Source organism: Bufo gargarizans, chromosome 2 (assembly GCF_014858855.1).
Source record: "Bufo gargarizans isolate SCDJY-AF-19 chromosome 2, ASM1485885v1, whole genome shotgun sequence".
Lineage (NCBI taxonomy): Eukaryota > Metazoa > Chordata > Amphibia > Anura > Bufonidae > Bufo > Bufo gargarizans.
In genome coordinates, this window is record NC_058081.1 from 69792320 (window position 1) to 69809443 (window position 17124).

General features: G+C 46.4%; 1 protein-coding gene across 5 annotated transcripts in view; it reads right to left on the reverse strand.

Annotated features, from left to right (window-relative positions):
- LOC122927369 (PH and SEC7 domain-containing protein 1-like) overlaps window positions 1-17124 on the reverse strand; it is a 60107-nt gene that overhangs the window by 16202 nt on the left and 26781 nt on the right. For all 5 annotated transcript variants that reach the window (XM_044279157.1, XM_044279156.1, XM_044279160.1 and 2 more), the window contains exons 2-6: window positions 15423-16446; window positions 9544-9619; window positions 5946-6321; window positions 2141-2272; window positions 670-750 (exon numbers count right to left, since the gene is read on the reverse strand). In XM_044279157.1, the coding sequence (XP_044135092.1) occupies window positions 670-750; window positions 2141-2272; window positions 5946-6321; window positions 9544-9619; window positions 15423-16307 (1550 nt within the window). In that variant the 5' untranslated portion in view covers window positions 16308-16446. The remainder of the gene's footprint in view (window positions 1-669; window positions 751-2140; window positions 2273-5945; window positions 6322-9543; window positions 9620-15422; window positions 16447-17124) is intronic.

Consider the following 17124-nt stretch of genomic DNA (forward strand, 5'->3'; position numbering starts at 1 on the left):
TGCCTGCCCCCATGTTATACCTGACACCCAATGTAATGTAAGCAGTCTACACATTTACTGATGCCTGCCCCCATATTATACCTGACACCCAGTGTAATGTAAGCAGTCTACACATTTACTGATGCCTGCCCCCATATTATACCTGACACCCAATGTAATGTAAGCAGTCTACACATTTACTGATGCCTGCCCCCATATTATACCTGACACCCAGTGTAATGTAAGCAGTCTACACATTTACTGATGCCTGCCCCCATATTATACCTGACACCCAATGTAATGTAAGCAGTCTATACAATTACTGGTGTCTGCCCCTATGTTATACCTGACACCCAATGTAATGTCTATACAATTACTGGTGCCTGCCCCCATGTTATACCTGACACCCAATGTAATGTCTATACAATTACTGGTGCCTGCCCTCATGTTATACCTGACACCCAATGTAATGTCAGCAGTCTATACAATTACTGGTGCCTGCCCCCATGTTATACCTGACACCCAATGTAATGTCTACACATTTACTGATGCCTGCCCCTATGTTATACCTGACACCCAGTGTAATGTCTATACAATTACTGGTGTCTGCCCCCATGTTATACCCGACACCCAATGCCAGGATAAGACATTAATTAGCATCTAACATCAGAATTTCCAGAAGCCTCTTACCTGAGAGCCATATCCAGGCTTTTCCCTGTGAAGTCGAAAAGTGCAAGGTATTCCTCGGCGACCAAGGCACTGAAGTCATTACTAGGCAGAAAAAGCACAATTTCTTTATTCTACAGGAACGAGTTACATCTTCCAGCACAGAGATCTAGGAGGAAATGCTGGGGTAATCCGCCATTGCTTCAGACCCCAATGTGCACCTGAAGGAGGTAGGGGATGCAGCTGCAGTTTCTGTCTTTCTCTGTGAGACTGCATGCTGTGAGAGCGATGGGAAAACAAAAATGCAGAGACAGCTGATCGGGTTAGAGTGCTGACCACAACTCTAGTACCAGCTCCAAAAAGCGCTCGCTCACCCAGTAGGCGAGAAGGGAGTGGATGTTTAAGCATGAGGAGGGATGGAAAGAGACCCAAATCACTAGACCATCAGAGGCTCCATTAAGATCTTGCAGATCCCATCATACTTGACCAGAAGCATGAAGCCATATTCTTTCAGGCAAAATGGTGGACCCTACAGGGGGAGCTAACAGAACCGATTATAAGTCAATGAGCCATGCTATCAGCCATGCGGTGGATCTGACACTGCTTTGGGGCACTTTATGGAGTCTATAGATGTTATGATAATTAATAATAGTATTAGGAGTCGACCGATTATGTATTTTGCCGATATTCCGATAACGTATGGGGAACAAGGATCGCGCTGCTCTCAGCGCTCTCCGTGTTCCCTCAGCAGCACAGGGGAGAAGGAAGCAGTTTCACCCTGTGATTGCTGCACCTTTAGACACGCAGATTGTTGGGAACAAGCAATCACAGGAACATTCATTCCCAATAATCTGCCTGAATATCGCCCCCTTTAAATCCACCTTAAGGGGCAACTTTTACACTGGAAAATGATCAGAATGGCAGGAGTAACATGAAAACCTTAAAGGGGTTCTACAGTTTGTTTTAACTGATGATCTATCCTCTGGACAGATCATCAGCATCTGACCGGCGGGGTCCGACACCCTGCCGATCAGCTGTTTGATAAGGCAGCGGAGCTCCAGCAGCGGTGCGGCCTTCTCACCGTTTACCGCTAGCCCAGTGACATCATGACTAGTATCAACTGGCGTGGGCGCGGCCAAGCTCCGTTCACTTGAATGAAGCTTAGCCCCGCCCAGAACAGTTGATACTAGTCGTGACGTCACTGGCCAACGGTAAGCAGTGAGGATAGATCATCAGTTAAAACAAACTGTAGAACCCCTTTAAGGGTGCAGTCACACGTCCGTAAGTGTTTTGAGGTCCACATCTTGTCCGGACAAAAATAGGACTTTTTTTTTTTTTTGCGGAGCCGTGGAACGGAACTAGGGATGTGGAAAGAACCCTATGGGATGTGGAAAGAACCCGTGTAAATGGACCCTAATGACATTTTTTTTTCATATGCGGTTAAAATGTTTCAAAATAAAACTGCTGTTTACTGACTTTTTAGGAGAAAACTTACTTTTTCTGAAGGTAGGGAGCGACCTGAGATCTGTCAAAACCATCCAGATGGAATAATTTCAACGCCAAACATCGAACTGCCTCCACATCCTGACTCCTGGCTACGGCCTCCACATAGGTTGCCTCCTCAGAGCTGCAAACATGAGTGTTAAAATGAGGGTATGTAGAGTTTTTCTAGCATTAGACGCTACAGCATGGATTGAGCATGGGTCAAAAGATTAGTCTACGATGATGCAAAACTGAGGGGCCCATTTACTAAAGCTGTTCGACAAAATATATTTTTGCTCAATTGCCATTTTGCATAAAAAATTGTGATACTCCCTGACAAAAAAAAATTTTGTACCCAGACAAAAAAAACCTCAACTTGCAGTTACTTCTCAGGTGCTATAAAAAGGCTCTCAGAGGCTCCTTTTGGGTAGTGTACATCATGGTGAGAGATCACCGACTGCTAGTCATGCCTCTATGACACACTCAAAGACATTTTGTCCAACTGATGTGCCCCCTCAAAAAGTACATCAATGGATTGATAGAAGCAGTTCTGTGTCCACCATTCAAGCACACGTGGCACCTTCATTACACCCCTTTCTCTGCCCAGATCATCTCCAGGCATTTAGTGGAAGGAAATTTGGTGTCATGGCACCACTTACATTGACAGCCAGCCACTGTCACCTTTGTATGCAGGGGTGTCGTGAATGATATGAACTGGAACTGTATCGTGTTTAGTGACAAATCCAGGTTCTGTTTGAGATCCAATGACAGTCGGGTTTGAATATGGAGGTCTCGTGTGAGCGCTTCAGTCCTGTCTTTGCTGTGTAGCAACACACTGTCCCAACTGCTGGTGTGATGATCTGGGAGCCATTGCGTGCGACAGTCGGTCACCCCTAGTAGTGATATTAGGGACACTAAACAGCTCAGTGATGTATGCAGGACATTCTGTGGCCTCATGTGTTCCTTTGACATTATTCATCAGGATAATGCTCGCCCACATTTCCCAGGAACGTCCCCACCAGATTACAGCACTTCCTTGGCTCCCGGTCACCAGATTTTTCGCCAATCAAGCATTTATGGGACCAGCGGGGATGCCAACTTCAGTGTGCAGGATCTACAGGCCCAGCTGCAAATGTGCTGCAGGATGCCATACAGAACCAATATGCCTCCATGTCCAATCGTATCTCGTCCTGCATCCAGGCTACAGGCCGTATCTCGTCCTGCATCCAGGCTACAGGCCGTATCTCGTCCTGCATCCAGGCTACAGGCCGTATCTCGTCCTGCATCCAGGCTACAGGCCGTATCTCGTCCTGCATCCAGGCTACAGGCCGTATCTCGTCCTGCATCCAGGCTACAGGCCGTATCTCGTCCTGCATCCAGGCTACAGGCCGTATCTCGTCCTGCATCCAGGCTACAGGCCGTATCTCGTCCTGCATCCAGGCTACAGGCCGTATCTCGTCCTGCATCCAGGCTACAGGCCGTATCTCGTCCTGCATCCAGGCTACAGGCCGTATCTCGTCCTGCATCCAGGCTACAGGCCGTATCTCGTCCTGCATCCAGGCTACAGGCCGTATCTCGTCCTGCATCCAGGCTACAGGCCGTATCTCGTCCTGCATCCAGGCTACAGGCCGTATCTCGTCCTGCATCCAGGCTACAGGCCGTATCTCGTCCTGCATCCAGGCTACAGGCCGTATCTCGTCCTGCATCCAGGCTACAGGCCGTATCTCGTCCTGCATCCAGGCTACAGGCCGTATCTCGTCCTGCATCCAGGCTACAGGCCGTATCTCGTCCTGCATCCAGGCTACAGGCCGTATCTCGTCCTGCATCCAGGCTACAGGCCGTATCTCGTCCTGCATCCAGGCTACAGGCCGTATCTCGTCCTGCATCCAGGCTACAGGCCGTATCTCGTCCTGCATCCAGGCTACAGGCCGTATCTCGTCCTGCATCCAGGCTACAGGCCGTATCTCGTCCTGCATCCAGGCTACAGGCCGTATCTCGTCCTGCATCCAGGCTACAGGCCGTATCTCGTCCTGCATCCAGGCTACAGGCCGTATCTCGTCCTGCATCCAGGCTACAGGCCGTATCTCGTCCTGCATCCAGGCTACAGGCCGTATCTCGTCCTGCATCCAGGCTACAGGCCGTATCTCGTCCTGCATCCAGGCTACAGGCCGTATCTCGTCCTGCATCCAGGCTACAGGCCGTATCTCGTCCTGCATCCAGGCTACAGGCCGTATCTCGTCCTGCATCCAGGCTACAGGCCGTATCTCGTCCTGCATCCAGGCTACAGGCCGTATCTCGTCCTGCATCCAGGCTACAGGCCGTATCTCGTCCTGCATCCAGGCTACAGGCCGTATCTCGTCCTGCATCCAGGCTACAGGCCGTATCTCGTCCTGCATCCAGGCTACAGGCCGTATCTCGTCCTGTATCCAGGCTACAGGCTGTATCTCATCCTGTATCCAGGCTAGAGGTGGCCTTACAAGGAACTAGAGCCTCCTTTTATTGTACAGCTTCCCCGAATAAACATCTCCTTTCGCTCTCATATTGTACTTATACATATCACTTTCATATATCATCATTACATTCACACATAGAAAGTGTCATTCAAACAGCTTCTTCTTGGTGCATTTTTTGGCCCAACATCATTTGCACCACAAATACCGTATAGCCGGTGTAGATTTCAGTTTCTAGCACAAATGTATTCTATGGTCTGCACCTCCTTAGTAAATGTGCTTATGTGTCTCCTGCAGCATGGCTGGATCACTGGAGGTCTCATCACTGCTGCGTCTGAGACATGGCGGACCAGAATAATTCTTATGGGTCAATGGTGGAATCATTTTACATACCACAGCAGCAGATATTAGTAAAAGGCTCATAGATTATACCAGCTAAGGCTACTTTTACACTTGTGTTTTGGGCGGATCCGTCATGGATCTGCAAAAACTGATCTGTTACAATAATACAACCGCATGCATTCGTCATGAACGGATCTGTTTGTATTATCTGTAACATAGCCAAGACGGATCAGTCATGAACTCCATTGAAAGTCAATGGGAGGGGGATCAGTTTTCTATTGTCCAAGAGAAAACGGATCCGTCCCCATTGACTTACATTGTGTGCCAGGACGGATCCGCTTGGCCCCCGCTTCGTCAGACGGACACCAAAACACTGCAGGCAGCCTCCAGAGCGGAATGGTGACTGATCGGAGGCAAACTGATGCATTCTGAGCGGATCCTTTTCAATTCAGAATGCATTAGGCCAAAACTGATCCGTTTTGGACCGCTTGATAGAGCCCATGACGGAAAGGCAAAACGCCAGTGTGAAAGTAGCCCAAGTCTGACGAACCTGCTGATTCAGACGACTTGGCCGGCTATACGTGTATGGGGGAGGTATGACCACGACCCTGTAGTTACCAGGGGAAAGAATTATCAGGCATTTGGGATTTCAGCATGCCCAATACATCTGTTCTCTAGGAAGATAAGCCTAGAGGTACATGTAAGCGATTTACTCCTCCAACCCCATTGAGAACACATGCATGCTTCGGGCCGTATTTGTTTGGCGGTCCGCAAATTGCAGATCCACAAAACACAGATTTTGCGGAATGGCCAGCCCTATGATAGAAATGCCTATTCTTGTCCGCAATTGCAGAGAAGAATCGGACATGTTCTATCTTTTTTGCGGGGCCACAGAACGGAACTACCGATGCAAGTCCACAACCGTTCCGCAAATTTATGGACACATATATTCAATTGTATGAATGAGCCCTTGGTCAAACAGGTCATTACTGAAGATCTATGGCCACCTTTAGTTGTGCCACTTACCCAGAAGTCTCCAGATCAGTGGACACATCATCTGATAGGTCTATTACAATCTCTGGAGGACACTGCCGAGCGTCCATTTCTTCTGCCTTGCCCTGCATTGGCACTCTACCGGCCACGTGTTCCTTGCCTTGACAGCCTTGGCACACCAGATGTGCCTCTCCTTCCTCGTGGTTCTCTATGGGCATGTCTCTCTCAGGGCACTGCATGAGCACAATGTCTCCACCAGTCTCCTGCGGAGTGCACATGTTGTCCAGAAATGCTTGAGGCGGTGGATTCTTCTGCTCAGGTTTCTCATCTTCAATTAACAATTTGGTCCAGAAACTAGAATCGGAAAACAGTAAACCCTCGTCTTCATGAGTGGCCTCCTGGGTGGCAGCTGTGGTAAGAGAAATGGAGGTTACCAATTTCTGGTATGAGATGTATTATGATTGAGTGATGGCAATTGATTCAGAAACTTCCAGTAGGCATAATAGAGGACAGGTGAAACATCGACTCGTAAGAATGGTCACGTTATGTGGAATACAATTATTTACATCGGGGGAGGTGACAGGGAATAAAGCTGGTCCGGCAATTAACTGCTCGGCTTGGGTACGGCTTCAGAAACCCCTTCGAAAATACATGTACAGGCTAGGTCTGTTGGAGTGGGAGCAACTCACACTGAGCGGCTCTCAACTCTGATTCATAAGGGGGGTCTAGAGCCAGGAACCCCCCTATATGCCCTTTCATTATCTGTTAGATTTCTTAAAGGGGTGTCTGAGCACTCTGTCTATGGGCTGCCAACAATGGCGTATCTTAAAGGGGGCGTCTGAGCGCTTTTTGTCCTTGGGCTGCAAACAACGGTGTGGCTTACTGGCAAGAGACAGTTGCCGCCAATTACTGAAATCATCACTGTGCGTTGAGAGGTGATGCCACTGACATGGGACTGCTGAGACCACTGATTGGCTGCAGTGGTCATGGAGCATTATGGCAGGTCATGGCTGTAAGCAAGGGCAGATGGAACATAGTGAAGCAATGCAAATAATGATGTACACAAAAATCAGGGATCCTTAGAAAGCCGTAAAAAACACAGCAGCTGCCAAGTAACCTCAAACAGCTATACAGCCATAGCTAGTGACCTGAGAAGATAGATCGCAGTTAAATTAATCACACACGATAACATTCCTATAGTAAAAATGTACATTAAAGGGGTTCTCCGGGAATTTAGAAAATCTAAATACTTAAATATTACATTATTGTAAATATATTCCTATATACATTTCATTATTTATAATGGCTTGTTTTGTTTAGGGAGGAATCCTTAGCAGAAACAAAATGGCTGTCGTCCTATTAGTACACACAAAACCTGTCCTAATCACACAGGAGGACATGTTACTTCTGAACACTGAGGTAAAGAGCTGCCTCATCCTCCTTTCCTACTTGTCAGGGATTATGATCCTGAATACAACTGATAAGATCTTCAGTTGAATCTCTGGAGGAATGGAGTTCATGAGGAGACACGAAGTACAGAGAGGACAGACTGTGGTATTGGAGACTGCATACAGGTGCTGCTGCTTATTATCCACATCCCCACCCTCCTCTCTGTACTTCATGTCTCTTCATGAACTCCCATTTCTACAGAGATTTAGCTGATTATATTAAACTGTATTTAGGATCATAGAAGATGATGAGGCAGCTCTTTGGCTCACTGCTCTGAAGTAGCATGTCCTCCTGTGTGATTAGGACAGGTTTTCTGTGCACTAATAGGACAGCGGCCATTTTATTTCTCCTAATGATCGCTCGACAGACAAAACGAGTCATTATAACTAATGAAAGGTATTTGGGAATATATTTATAATAAAGTAATATTTAATTATTTTCATTTTCCTAATTTCCAGAAAACCCCTTTAATGAGCCTCGGCATACCGCCATACACACTGCGGTATTCATACAGCAGCTTGTAAAGTATGGGAACGGGGAATTTATTTTACGATTTAGGGAGGTGCAGGTCACATGCCTGATATTCACCACATCTACATGAACTACCACCATCAAGAATGGGAAGTCTGCACTAATAGGGAAGCTCCACTGCCACCAGTGATTTACAACATCCCACGATTCACATCTACACAAATCGCTGAGCAAGGCTTCATTCCCACACATTAATTTTTAGGAAATGTTTCTTGAAATGTCAATCTTTAGATAAGCACGGACCCACATCCCGGGAGCTGCTACGAAGTGTAGACCAGCAGGATGTGAGACAGCTTGAGGCAGGGGAGAACATCAGTGGTGAACCTACATCTACAAGTATGAGAGTAGCATAGAGCATCGGATTGGGTCAGTAACCAGTTCTTAATCTTTAATATACAGGGTGCAAGACATCACGCTGAGGTAGTGGTAGTGCTTCCCCCAATGACGTACCATGCGTGACGACAGTGTCGCATCACACGGATTTTACATTATCTCTGATCAACTGAGGAGGATCACAAAAAAAGAAAAAAAAAATATATTTTTTCTTAGGTTGGCCTTTCACAGCTAGATCCGGTAGGAGACAAAGACAGGCCATGCACGTAAGGTCCATTCAAACGTCCGTAGTGCATTGCAGATCCGCAATACACCCGACCGGCTTCCCCATAGAAATGCCTATTCTTGTCCGCAATTGTCGCGCTGTTGAAACGCGGATGCAAAGAGCACATAGCGTGCTCTCCACATCCATTCAGTCCCCATAGAGAATGAATGGGTCCGCACCCGTTCCGTTGCGGAACGGGTGCGGACAACACTTGCGGACGTGTGAATGGAGCCTAATGCATCAGAATGGTCCGTGTGACTCCAAAAGGGCACAGGAATCTGAAGACCACCTCAGGCCCTCCAGTGTCAGCGGGGAATCGCAGCACATGAACCTCCACCCCTTTTTAATATAATACTAGCTTCTTTGAAACTTGAAATAAGGGTGCGTTCACACGACCATATGTATTCCACGGTCCGTGTGGCATCCACATTTTTTGTGGACCCATTGATTTCAAAGGGTCTGTGGTCAGCATTTTCCAGAACGGACATACGAAGGCGGACAGTATTCGTATTCTGCCGAACAGCAAAATACATACGGTCGTGTGAATGTCCCTAAAGATGGAAGGCAGCAAAAAAAATTATCTTTGAGCCCGGTATAAAATGTATAAGTAAGATTACAGGGGTTGTCTAGGATCTTACAAGTGATGTCCAGTCCTCAGTACAGGCAGTCAATGTATGATCGTTGGGGGTCCGACATCCCGCGCCCGCTATAAGCTGTTCTGCAGTAGTGCTGGAACTAAACAGCGCCATTCACTGTGTAGTGGCCAAATCTGGTTACTGCAGCGCTGCTCTCAACCACTTCAATGTGAGCAGTGCTGCAGTAACCAGCACAGTCCACTACACAGTGGATGGAGCTATGAAGTTCTGGTGCCAATGAGCGGGAGTGCAGGTTGCTGGACCCCCACTGACAGACTATCCTGAGGATAGTCCATCACTTGTAAAATCCTGGACAACCCCTTTAAGACATCTATTAGTCCCAGGCCCGATATAGCAGGGGTGAGTGGAGGACATGTACATAGCTCAATGATTCAGACGAAAGGAAATTCACACTTACAGGTTTCGGTCACGCTTGCTGTAGAGTTTAATGCCGTCATACTCTTCTGGGTTTCTTCTGTTCTTCTTAAGACATCCTGAAAGATAGAGACTGTAACTACTCCAGTTATACACTCATTCTAAATGCCCTCGCTGGGACTGGTCCGTAGAGGACGGAAGAGTCACTTACAGCGAGGTCTGCACACACCCGTGGTTTCTGCCGCAACGGATGTCAGAGCACTGCAAGACACGTGACTCGCATTCTCTCTTCTGTATAGCTGCCGCTGGTATCAGTGGAGGAAGAGCCCATGTGATGCGTCATACAAGAGGACCACTAAGTCCATCATGTAAACTGTCGTATGGGAACTAGACATTACTAAAATTCATGTTTTACATACAACTTTTCAGGAACCTTTCACATTCTTTTTCTGAAAGAACCGCAGTCTTCGGCACTATTCCTGCTGAAATGGACATCATTATACAGAGCATTCAGAACGTCTTCAGATCTTGCTGCCTTGTGCTAAACTAAAAAAATAAAGAAATTCAAGTTTCCCCCTCATCATTCTGCACTCAATACCCCATAATGAGAAAGTGAAGACAGAATGTCCAGAATCTCTGTTCATTTATTGAAAAGGAAAAACGAAAATCTTGCACTGACATAAGTATTCAGACCCTTTACTGAGGACTTAGCTGAAGCCCCTTTGGCAGTAATTAAGACCTCCAGTCTTCTTGGGTATGATGCCACAAGGTTTGCACTCCTGGATTTAAGGCTTTTCTGCAAATTATTTCAAGCTGTGTCAGGTTGGATGGGGACAGTCAGTGGACAGGCATTTTCAAGGTAATGTTCAACTGGGTTCGAGTCAGGGCTCTGGCTGGGCCACTCAAGGACATTCACAGAGTTGTCCCTAAGGCCCTCCTGTGTTGTCTTGGCTGTGTGCTTAGGGTCATCATCTTAATGGAAGGTGAATCTTCAAATCCGTCTGAGGTCCACAGCACTCCAGACCAGACCAGATTTTTATTGAGAATATCTCTGTACTTTGCTCCATTCAGCTTTTCCTCAACCCTGACCAGTCTCCCTGTCCCGACCTCTGAAAAATATCCCCACAGCATGATCCTACTATGCTTCACTGTATTGGACAGGTGACTGGTTTCCTCCAGCCACAACACTTAGAATCGAGGCCAAAAAGTTCATTCTTGGTTTCATCAGAACAGACAGAATCCTTTAGGTGATTTTTTTGAAAACTTTTATTTGGCTTTTTTTCTGGTCCGTCCTCCATAAAGCCCAGATTGGTGGACTGCTGCGGTGATGGGTGACCTTCTGGAGGTTTCTCCCATCTGCATACAGGATCTTTGAAGCTCAGCCAGAGTGACCATTGGTCACCGCTGGTTTAGCTTGGAGGGGCGTGAGCTCTAGGAAGATGCCTGGTTGTTGCAAAAGTCTTCCATTTAAGAATTTTGGAGGCCACTGAGCTCTTGGAAACTTTCAGTGCAGCAGACATTTTTGTTGTAACCTTTTCTAGATCTGTGCCTCCACACAATCATGTCTCTGAGCTCTACAGGCAGTTCTTTAATATGTTATATTAACAGGGATACGTGTTTTATCAACTCATGTCCAATCACCTGAATTTACCACAGAAGGACTCCTATCAAGGTGTAGAAATATCTCCAAGATGATCGAGAGAAACGGGAGGCCACCAGAGCTAAATTTCATTGTGTCCTAGAAAAGGGTCTAACTTACTTATTTCCATGCAAAATTTTCCTTTTTTTTCCTTTGTTTTTACCTTCTCACTTTTGAGTACTGGGTGTAGAATGATGGAGAAAACGTGATTTAAAAAAAAAAAAATTTAGCACAAGGCTGCAAAATAACAAAATGTGAAAAAGTTAAGGGGTCTGAAGACTTTCAAATGCATTGCAAATTATAGGATCCATCAGAATTTGTTGGATCAGTTCGCTCTTGGAAGGCAATGCTCTCTGGGAAAATGTACGCAAATTAGCTCTCTGATGCCTGAGTCGCCAAGCCAATTACAGAGCGCGCGTCTATAGAAGTCTTGCAAGATTTGATCCTCACTAGACTGTCATTCTTTAGTGTTTGAGGGGAATGTCTTCAAGAGAGTGAACAGGAAGGGGTTGTGCCATCTTGCATGCTCCGACACTAAAAAGCCCTTTGAAGGCAACCATAATACTGATGTGGCCCTTGGAGAAAATGAGTTTGACCCCCGGAACTAGTGCTAAGTAAAAGGTAGCTACCCTGTAAGTCAATGTTCATCCTGCTGGATCTCCACTATGAGAATCAGGACCTTTCAAGAGCTGAGGAACATCACCCAGCCAACCAACTGTCTACAGTTCGGGGTGCCTGGTTTGGCGGCTATCTCTACTCTTGTCTCAAGGCTCTTTAATGGGACAGATATTGACCCACATGGAAGCTCCCTACACGTGGCTAAATTGGATATTGTAGCTACCACGTCCCCACTACGCACGAAAACCAGGAAATTAATGTGATCAGTGCCTTAGTAAATATGGGACTGATAAGTTAAAGGAGTTCTCTGGGCTTTTCTAAAAAAAAATCAGCCAGTCTTCTGACCAACAGAGGCAAGATGGCTTCCTCCGACTTACCCTTTTGGTCATGCTGAGAATGTCTCTATCTCCGCTGTGCTCATGTGACCACCTGAATTGGCTGCGGGTTCTCAGGTTCTCAGGTTCCGACCGGATCTGTTCCTAAGTCTTACTGCTCCGCTGCACTTACAGTACGAGCCTGCAGCCAGTCCCGGCAGTCACGCAAGCGCCGAGGAGACGATTGAATTGGCGGCACAATAGAGTGGTAAGTACTGAGGAAACCTGAAGAACCCCTTTAAGACCGTTCTAGAAAATTTTCTGTGCTGCCCAGAGCAACCAATCAGATCACATATTATCAAAACCTGCTCTGAAAAAATTATAAGCTGGAATCAGTACCAAACTAATATAACCCATAGAAGAGGTCTGCTCCATGTGCCGTGTCTGGTATTGCAGCTCATTCACACTCAAGTGACTGGGCTGCATTACCACAAAACAGATGACAATAATATTTATTATACTAATAAGGTGAAAATTAACTACCCTTAAAGCCATGCAAAACTGACAGAAATGTCTTATAAATTCTTAGGTAAGCAGCTCTGTCTGACTCTCTCACAGCAAGAAGTGCCAGCATAATCCCAGGTACCAATCAGCAGCTGAATTACAGCCAACCGATCAGCCCCAACTATACAAAGGCCTGTCTGTCTTTGAGGTCTAATGCACACAACCGTATATATATGTTCTGGTCTGCAAACTGTGGATCCGCAAAACATGGATACAAGCCATGTACATGCTGCTTTCTTTCATGGCCCCCATAGTGAAACTCCCTATTGCTGTGTGAAAAATGGACAAGAATAGGAAACGTTCTATAATTTGTGGGACAGATACTCAGATGCGGACAGGACATGGATGACATTTTTTGCGATCTTATGAATGGGTCCCAATGGACCCGCGTTGGATCGGACACAGATCAAAAATCAGGTGCTTAAAAATCAATGTTTGCTGGCGGCAGATCGCGCTGTGTATCTGCGGATCTGCTGCTGGCAAATAATGATTCAGTATGGGGACCAGCGATGGGATTAGCAATAATTCCCTCCTTTACTGTGGAGGAGATCACTGCATGTAATAAGAGCTGTCTCCCCCACTAACGAGCAGGAGATTGTTCCTTCCCGACAATTGCCTATAAAATATCTTATTTATGCAGATCCACCCTCTTCTGTGTCATCCCAGAAATAACGCTGTGTCTCACTCATCCAGGTCATGGTACATCATCAGTAATAAGTCAGAGCAACTCTATTCCAGAGACTTATTTCTAGTCACAGAAATGTAATAAACACCCAAAATTGCTAAAATCTAAAAGGGAACAACTGCGGCGGTATACACGGTAGATTTTACCAGCGTCATAATCCGCTGTGTGACCGGATCCTTACTAAAGTGTATTTTCTTCATTATAGATGTGTGACAATTACCTCATCTAGTAATCTGTACTTTATCATTCTGCCAATCGGCAGACAGAGCTGCAGGGGGACAGCCTAAACCAATGAGGAGGCCGGGGGCGTGTCTCAGACTACCTGTAGACGCTGTCGTTAAACCATAGTCCCAGCTCTGCCCTAACGGACCTGAGCTAAAAAGTGGCCAAGGAGCAAGTACTGAGGAGACTAAACAGCGGCCTTGAGCTTCTGACAGTTGCTTACAGTATAACCGCCGTTTCAGGTAATTTTCCAGGATGTGGGAATACATGCGGAATAACACTATTTCTGGCTGTTATATGACTTGTGTCTGGTATTTAGCACGTTTTCCCTCTGCAATATATGTGTAATTTTTTTTTTCTGAGCTAGTAGGTGGAGACTAGCTGGAATCATGTCTCCTCATACACAGGACATGGAGAAACAGGAGGTCCTGCTTCCTAACTCTCAGTAGCTCACTCTCCGAAGCAGAAATGGAGGACATTACACAGTAGAACTTAGGGTACTTTCACACTTGCGGCAGGACGGATCCGGCAGGCTGGTCTCCCTGTCGGATCCGTCCTTCCGCTGTGTTTCGCCGTATCGCTGGACCGCCGCTCCATCCCCATTGACTATAATGGGGACGGGGGCTGAGCACCGGCACAGCACAGCGAAAGCCGCCGGACTAAAAAGACGGACATGGAGGACTTTTTAGTCCAGCGGCTTTCGCCGTGCACCGCCGTAGCTCAGCCCGGCCCCCAGTATAGTCAATGGGGACGGAGCGGCGGTCCGGCAAAACAGCGGAAGGACAGATCCGACAGGGAGACCAGCCTGCCAGATCCGTCCTGCCACAAGTGTGAAAGTAGCCTAAGCAGTTTAGATGTGAATCTGCTGCAGTATCTCTGTGTCAGTCTCTCTGGCTCTGCCTGTCTGCAGCAGCCCCTCCCTTCTCCTCCTCCCCTTTCCATAGACGTTTATGTAATCTGATCCTCTATAAGCAGGGAGCTGTCTTCACTGATGTATGTAGTGAATTGAGAGTTAGTGAAGAGGAGGAATCTGTGGAGGATAAAGAAGCCCTTTTTCATTTGATAAGATATATTACAAATGGACTGCACCGCCAGTGCAGGGCTTTATTAAGACCAGCATCTAAAACACAGGTCTTAATAAATGTATACATACACTGGCGCGAGTACAATTGGTGCACGCACGGTTCAGATCTCAGAGCTAGGCAGCAAATGTGTTTCAAGGCCAGGCATCAGAAAAGTGAGGATGCCTGGCTCTGTCAATCAGTGGAAGAGAGGCTGACAGATAAAGCAGTGCTCCGAGGGGATAGGCTGGTTCCTCGGTGCTCCGAACACCTCGTTAGCATAAAAATTAAATTATTAAATTTCTCAGAAACTACACATCGGATTGCTGAAAGAGATGGGTCATTGCACTCAGCATGATCAACCCTACCAGGCAGTTTACTAGGGTCAGTCTTGGGCAGTGTATACAAAACCTACATCACCCTGCGTATTTACATGTCTTTTTAGGTAATATGTAAATTGGCTGTTTGTCTCTGGGTTATGGTGTCATGGTATTAATAAAATTAAAAGATCATCTGTCAGCATGATCAACCCTACCAGGCAGTTTTTCTAGGGTTGACCATGCTGACAGATGATCTTTTAATTTTATTAATACCATGACACCATAACCCAGAGACAGACAGACAATTTACATATGACCTAAAAAGACATGTAAATACGCAGGGTGATGTAGGTTTTGTATACATTACCTAGGACTAATCCATGGGTTATACTATTCTACTGTACAGACAAATAAACAAAACACAAAAAAAAAACTGGAACCCCCCTTTAAGAACGTAAATGGATGCCAAAAATACACTAACATTATGCATGTTACATACCTTCTGGGTACTGTGTTGAGTATCAGAAACAAGCCATTTATTGGTCCTTGGGTTTTCAGACAATGCCCACTTCTCCTCCCACTCATCCTCATAAATCTGGAGCTCCTCCAGCGACTCTTCCCGTGTCATCTGATGCCACACATCTGTTCTCGTACCTAATATTTTAATCTCCCAGACGTCCTGTGTTGGCAGCTGCTGGCTCCCGTTAGCTTCTGCCAGGTCACAAGTGGTAATACATTGCTGTGTACTTTCAACCACTGGACATGAAGTCGTAGAGTTTCTAAACAAGGGATTATCACAAAATAAACTCTCATCTTCCACCTCCACTTCTGAATAGGAAGCATCATCGCTTTCTTGGTCCTCTTCCAAAGTGGGAAGTTCCTCGTCCACTAAAGCATCCACCTCAATGTAAGGTCTGGATTCCTGCATTCTCCTCGTGGTACAGTTCTCCGAATGATCAATCTCATCTTGGAGATCCATCACACATAGTTGTGCCTGAAGTAAGCTCGCCAAAAAGACATCCTGAGCAGAGATGTTTTTGGACGAGGAGTTGACTTGGGTCTTCATGTTGGTGGATTTAAATAAAAATGGTGCCTGGGGATCAAGCTGGACATCCCTTTGGGGTTCTGAATATGCCTGGCCTCTACAACAGTTCTCAGCATTAGTACCTGAGATGCAACCAGACTCTTTGGTGTCTACTTGATCTTTGCGAGGATGTTGGCTGGACCTCTCATGAGTCTTTGCGTCATGGTTCAACAAGGGGAACACACTGGCTTCGGCCTTGTATTCCTGACAAACCCCAAGCAAGGTGTCCGTTTCTATGTCAGGTCGAGCATAATATATGGGTAAGAGGTCATCATCCACCGAAAGCTGCTGCTCTTCCATTTCACCTTGTTCATTTGCATTGGGGGGTTTCCAGTTTGGCAAACAAAATATGGCTTCCTAGAGTCCAGCACTAGGAGAATTCAAGGCTGTTCAACCCTGGCACTACAGAGAGAGCGAGTCCACCGCATTAACATGTGCTCTGAAAGACACCAGAATAAAGGCAAACAGTAAGGATATGTTAATGGTTAATCTGGAATAGTGAAACTCTTACAGCCTTCAGTAGCACACAGATAAAGCTGGGTGGGCGACAACCAGTTATGGTCAATGTCATGGTTGTCACCAGTGGCCGAAAAATTCAAGATAACTCAGAACGCAAAAGACAACAAAGCTACCTACAACTCAAAACCTATTCTTTCATGTAAGCTTCTTAAAGTGAGTCTGTCAGCAGTTCTGATCTGTCTAAACTGCTGACAGCTCTATATGGGTGACAGCTGAGTTGTGAAGACCTACCCTCTGTGATGGTCATAAAGTCTACAACCACCTGACGACATGGCTGCAAATGTCACAGAGGCAGTACCTTCATGTTCAGGGCCCTGGGCTCTCTGTACTTAACGCATCCCAGCACCTCCCCCCCACTGCGTGACAGTTCTAGCGCTCTCCTGACTGTGTGATAGGGCTGTCACTCAGAGGGGAGGCACCAGAAAGAGTTGCGCATACAGGGCACTCATCATGAAGGGACTGCCTCCTGGGCAGTATAGTGCTGTCAGCAGTTTTGAAAGGTGAAAACTGCTGACAGACGCCTTTAAAAATTTACATCATGAGAAAAAAAATAACAAGACTATAACCAACAAATATAATCCAGCGCTCTTACGTAAAG